This window comes from Rhincodon typus, chromosome 17, assembly GCF_021869965.1.
Source record: "Rhincodon typus isolate 14 chromosome 17, sRhiTyp1.1, whole genome shotgun sequence".
NCBI classification, from domain to species: Eukaryota; Metazoa; Chordata; class Chondrichthyes; order Orectolobiformes; family Rhincodontidae; genus Rhincodon; species Rhincodon typus.
This window is the reverse complement of record NC_063348.1, coordinates 57,584,507-57,590,990: the sequence shown is the minus strand read 5'-3', so window position 1 is coordinate 57,590,990 and position 6,484 is coordinate 57,584,507. Positions and strand designations below refer to the sequence as shown.

The 6,484-nt window shown below is 43.4% G+C and overlaps 1 protein-coding gene across 1 annotated transcript in view; it reads right to left on the bottom strand.

Annotated features, from left to right (window-relative positions):
* The window catches only part of nadsyn1 (NAD synthetase 1), a 73,435-nt gene extending 67,261 nt beyond the window's left edge, over window positions 1-6,174 (bottom strand). The window contains 2 exon segments of the mRNA XM_048606902.1: window positions 3,945-4,005; window positions 5,706-6,174. Of these exon segments, the coding sequence (XP_048462859.1) occupies window positions 3,945-4,005; window positions 5,706-5,793 (149 nt within the window). The 5' untranslated portion in view covers window positions 5,794-6,174.
* Window positions 6,175-6,484: the final 310 nt, after the last annotated feature.

The following is a 6,484-nucleotide window of genomic DNA, read 5'->3' as shown; positions in this document are numbered from 1 at the left end:
CTCTCCCCAGATGCTGCCAGACCTGCTGAGCTTTTCCAGCAACTTCTGTTTTTGTTCCTGGCTTTGTAAATGGCCTTTGACAAAAAAAAACAAGGAAGTGATGCTAGAGATGCTTGGAGCAGGGTTATGGGGATAAGGTAGGGGGTGGGTCTGGATTGGATGCTCTTCAGAGGGTCAGTGTGGACTCGATGTCCTGAATGGCCTACTTCCACGCTGTAGAGATTCTATGAGTGGCACGGTGGCTCCGTGGTTAGCATTGCTGCCCCAGTGCCAGGGGCCTGGGTTCGATTCCACCTTCAAGCGACTGTGCAAACTCTACACAGACATTGTCCCTGCGTTTGCATGGATTTTCTTTGGGTGCTCCAGTTTCCTCCCACAGTCCAAAGATTTGCGGGTTAGGTGGATTGGCAGTGGAAAATTGTGCATAGCGTTCAGGGATGTGCAGTTTAGGTGGGTTAGCCATGGGAAAATGCAGGGTTATAGGGACAGGGTGGGTCTAATTGGGATGCTCTTCGGAGGGCAAGTGTGAGATCGATGGGTAGAATGGCCTGCTTCCACACTTATGGAGATTCTATCGTGAAGTTTGCAAATCACTCGTTGAGCCTCAGCTGGAGTACTGTCAACAATTGTAAATTATTTTAGGATAGATTTTGCAATCTTAGAAAGAATGTTTGTAAGATAACGCCAAGGATTAAGAACTTCAGTTTTGTAGAGGGGTTGGAGAAACTATAATTATTTCATTTACAGCTGAGAAAGTTAGGGAAGCAACCTAACTGAAGTATTTAGCATCTTAAGGCCATTTGACAGAGTAAGTAAATTTACCCTTTAAAATGGGTTGACACACAGGTTTAAGACAATTGGCAGAGGAATAACTGAAGGCGAAATATTTTTCATTGAAGAGTTTTTAAATTTTAGAATACCATACCTGAAAGGGTGGTGGAACCTTAAAAAAACTCAACTGAATATATACTTGAAAAGGGCATATGCTTCTGAAACTGTTTGACATGGCTTAATAGGGTGTTTTCCCCACCAAAGAAAATTGCAATATTTGGGATCACTGTCATAATTCCAGATGACCTATGGTCATATCAAACTGTGTCCATAAGTGGTATTTAATAAAAAGGACTGATGCAGCCAAGATGACTGCAGATTGAAATTCAATAACATTCTGGAGACACACTCGGGAAAGTTACCCGAGTACAGGATCAGGAAAACTTCAAAATGGGAAAACTACAAGTGGAGAGAAAACAAGAAGCTGACTATCCAAACCCCTCTCAGCAGGAAGCCAGCTTCTGCACACAGGTTTGTCATCGAGTCATAGAGCATTGAAACAGACCCTTCAGTCCAACTTGTCCATGCCAACCAGATGTCCTACATTAATCTAGTCCCATTTGCCAGCATTTGCCCATATCCCCTCTAAACCCTTCCTATTCACGTACCCATCCAGATGCCTTTTGAATGCTGTAATTGTACCGTCCTCCACCACTTCCTCTGGCAGCTCATTCCATACAAACACCACCCTCTGCATGAAAAAGTTGCCCTTTAGGTCCCTTTTATATCTTTCTCCTCTCATGTTCAACCTATGCCCTCTAGCGTTTTGTTTCTTCCAGGGATCTACAAGAAAACAGGGTTAAAAGAGAGCTTCAACCCTGATCTGCGGATGTTAGTGACCTGATGGCCTAGTGTGTGGACCATTGTGTTGTGAAGGTCATGGCTTTGAGGACAGCCATTAACAACCCCTGCCCTGCAGGAAAAGGGAAAAGACAGTCTCTCGCTTAATTGTGGCCAGCCAGCTACGGCCAAAAGCAACCAACGCAAAAGAATTTCAGTGAACTTGCAAATAAACAAAGGATCCTGGAAAAGAAAAATCAAACACCATCCCTATTTGCAGACCATTCCTTCAGTCACTGGGTCAATATCCGGGAACTCTCTACACAGCAGCACTGCAGGACCAACTTCCTTGCTTCACGAAGGAATCTCAAACATTTTTAAGCAAGTGTCTGCTGTGGGAGACCAGAGTTTTAAGGGGGAATATCATAAATTTGAGATCTGAGATTTAAATTGCAGATAAAATAGATGGTGAGGTTTTTGTATAACATATCAAAAAGTAATTTGGAACAGTGGACTGACTACGTCATTTCCAAGAAAGCACGTGACTTCAATTAAGAGCCTAACAGGATGCCTGGGATGTTAACTGATGATGTGTTTAAAAAGTTGAACTTTTATCAGAGAGAAAACAGACCAGAACAACTTGTGATTTGAGTTCAGATCTAATTCACCCAGCAAAAGGCTTTAGTTTGTCAAGTCTCTAAGTTGTGAAAGTTTATGTGCAAGTTTTCAAGTTGTCAGAACAAAAGAGCAGTGGTTTGTTTGGCCATTTTAGAGGGCAGTGAAAGGTCAATATTTAAGAGCGTGGAATCACATACAGGCCAATCTCGATAAAGACAGTAGCTTTCCTTCCCTCCAGGGTTTTTACAACATTTTATGTAGCATAACGTCATGTAGCTTTATACAGGTAGTTCTCCTATAACATGATAGTTGCGTTCTTCTGTGACCTCGCACTATAGAAAATCACGTTTGAGGGAAACTGCTACAGAAAAATCGCTATACTGAGGTTGTAGACTTGCTCGTCGAGCTGGTGTGTTTGGTTGCAGACGTTTTGTCACCCTGCTAGGTAATATCGTCAGTGCGCCTCCGGTGAAGGGTTGGTGTTCTGTCCTGCTTGTTACTTACATGACTCGGTTTGCTAGGGTGTTTGGTATCACTTCCAGTTCTGTTTTTCAGTGGTTTGCATATGGGGTCCAATTCAATGTGTTTGTTGGTGGAGTTCCAGTTGGAATGCCACCAAGGGTCATGACCAATTCTCACTGGTCTCAATACACATAGACAAAGAAGCTCACGAATTTGACGAGATCAACACATCCATAAGAGCATAAGCCAACCAGAGACATGACAAGGTATTCCTGGAGTCTTGGCATTCCAACCAGAACTCCATCAACATAGAATCATAGAAGTCCTACAGTGTGGAAACAGGCCCCTCGGCCCAACAAGCCCACACCGACCCACAGAGCATCCCACCCAGACCCATCCCCCTATAACCCACCTAATCTACACATCCCTGAACTCTACTGGCAATTTAACATGGCCAATCTACCTGCACATCTTTGGACTGTGGAAGGAAACCGGAGCACCCGGAGGGAACTCACGCAGACATGGGGAGAATGTGCAAACTCCACACAGACCGTCACCCAAGGGTAGAATTGAGCCCGGGTTCCTGGCACTGTGAGGCAGCAGTGCTAACCACTGAGCCATGGGGGCTGCCCCTGATGGCAAACACAGTGAACTGGACCCAACATACAAACCAACGAAAAACAGGACCGGAAGTAATGTCAACCACCCCAGCAAACTGAGGCATATAAATAACAAGTGGAACAGAACACCGACGCTTCACCAGATGTGCACTGACGATGTTACCTAGCAGGGTGATGAAACGTCTGCAACCAAACACACTGCTTCAAACAGCAAGTCTACAACCTCATCCACAATCCGAGCTATAAATATTCTCAAAAATTTTAAATCGCTATAATGTACAGTAGAAAGTTTAGGTCATCCAAACAGTGTCCAATATTCATCAATTGTGTTACAGCCAATTTGCATTAATGAGACACGTGTTATAGCAGAACTACCTGTAATTGAATTTAAATTGTACCAACTGTGATGTCCCCAAGCCTCAGCCTGGACTTCTGAATGTTACTCTGGAGATACTACCACTTCACCATCACCTCCCCTCAATTGCACCTTCTCCATCTACAATTTCAGGATCATTCTCATATTAATGTGTGTGGGACATTGCAACTCTTCGTTGGTTCTAAAGTGCTCTGGGATCACGTAAAGAGCTGTAGAAGGCTGTAAAAATTGCAGACATTTCCTTTTTCTTTACTTACCAAATTTCCAGTTCAGGTCCAAGTCTATATTTTGCACCTTTTGATTTTGCTATTTCAATACCTGTAAGCATTTAAAAAAATTCAAAACAAAGAATATACAAGGAACCTATTCATACATTATTATTATCACTAAATTTTGACAACCTTAAAACAAGAAGTCAAAAGGAAACACAGAGAAAGTCATCATTAGATAGAGACGCGGATTTTGAGGAAACATTGCAAGTGATAATTTAACTCTGGCAATGCCACCAGCTGTAGGGCTTGACCACCCTGCAGTTTTGACCACATCATCGGTTCAAAGTACAAAACAGAATTCAAAAAGAAAACTGGCAGAATTAAAATGAACAGTTATCTAAAATATTGAACAATACTGTATATTAGTTGGCTTTTGTCTCGTTCTTTATTATATTTTCACCCATTTCAAGGAGCATAACCCTCTACTGTTCCCTGTTGAATAAATTTCAACCTGGCAATGATGCGATTAGCAAAGCCATTACTCATGCTGAGAAACTCAGCAGGTCTGGCAGCATCTGTGAGGAGAGAGAAATGGAGTTAATGTTTTGAGTCCTATGACCTTACTTTGGAAATGCTCCAAAAAGAAAGTTATTGAACTTGAAATGTTCAGTCTGTTTCTCTCTCTCCACAGCTGCTGCTAGATCTGCTGAGTTTCTCCAGCAACATGTATCCTCAAAACATTAACCTGGGATGTGTGGATGTCTAGCCTAGGGACATGACCTTTATGCCACTGCATCCCAGTGGCTTCTTAACCTCAGATTGATTTGAGGCAATTTAAAGCCAGTGAAGTATATTCAGGGCGTAATCACTGTTGTTATTTCGGAAAATCAGCAGCCAATTTGCACACAGCAAGCTCCCACAAATAAATGTGACAAGGACCAGGCAGATGTTGATTGAAAGGGAGTTACTGGCTAGGACATCACTCTCCTGCCTCTCTTGGAAACAGTGTCAAAGGATCTTTTGTGTACAACCCAAGAAAGCAAATGAGGAACAAAAACAAAGTTGCTGGAGAAGCTCAGCAGGTCTGGCACCATCTGTGAAGGAAAAAACAGAGTTAACGTTTCGGGTCCGGTGACTCTTCCTCAGAACAAATGCAAATGAGGCCTTGACGTGTTAGTTTGTCCAAAAGGCAACCCCTCAGTATTACACCAGAACGTCAGAGATTTCAACACAGACCTTTCTATCTCAGAGGAAGGAGCTCCATCAACGGACTCACTAGTAACTTTCCTCTCCATTCCAACACCAATACTTCCACGGGTTACAGCGCTATTGGGAATATGTGAGACCAAGGATGTTCGTATCGATGTATCAACAGGAAAGTGAGGAGGATGCACACATGCTGGCCAGTCAATGCTGGACAGTGGGCACACACTTTCCCACTCCTGCTGGAAAATAAAAACACCACCAAGGCAGAATTTACAGGAATGGTAGGTGAGCCCAAGTGCACCCTGTTTATTCTCCTTCTCCAGTGCATCTGGGGAAATAACTGCACAGAAATGCAAAAACTGGCATTCCCATGTTGTTACAATGGTGCAGCTCAGAAAATGCCAAACAGTTCAACTGATTCACGCACTGCCTTTGTCACCTCCCTCAGATGGGAAAACTCCCACATTCCTGAAAATTCCCCGTTTATACATTGATCCTGGAGGCAGAAATGATGAGTAGGGGGTGGGGAGGGGGTAGGAAGTCCCAAGTAACAGTGATGAGAACATTTCTGATTGTAATGACATAAGCTTTGAAACTTACTTTTCAAAATTCTTTGAAAATTTCCTTCAAAATCTAGTGCCCACTGGTTCAAAGCGCAGGTCGCCAGGGTCACTTTGCCTCCCAGCATGGTGCAAAGAGATCACAAGGTGTAGAGCTGGATGAACACAGCAGGCCAAGCAGCATCAGAGGAGCAGGAAAGCTGACGTTTCGGGCCTAGACCCTGCTTCAGAAAACTTCACAAAGAGACTTCACTTCCCTCTGTTATAGATTGCGATGAGTTGACATACAATCAAAACCTGAGAACAGAGAAAACTGAGAGCTCTCAGAATGACTGCAATCCTCTTCAAACCATTAACTCCCTCTCTTCCTACTTTTCTTCCGGGTCAGGTTGTACTATGCTGCAGAAGGGCTGTGCACAGCTGCCTTCCTAGATTCCCAATGCCAAATGCAATGACTGCTCTTTCCAACTCCTGCCGGTCTCTTCTGCCCCGCTTCCGCGGCGTCTGGCTGCAAGCGCTGCGTTTTTCCCACGGGAGCAGACTGACACAGAAATACAAATTGTTGCGCTTTTTGTTTTATTTTGTTGCTTTAACCTGCCCCTTAAATCACCAGCAGCTTCATCTTAACTGGGCTGTAAGAACCCAAACATTCATTTACAGCCGTGGCAAACAAAAAATTGTTGGGGATGGAGTGAAAAAGTAAATGATTTTACACTTTTATCAGTGTCAGGAAGGCTCTGACAGTTTGATTGACAATTAAGATTCATCCAATCAGATTATGGAGTTGTTTTTCAGCTTCCCAATTGGTTTGAGAAGACA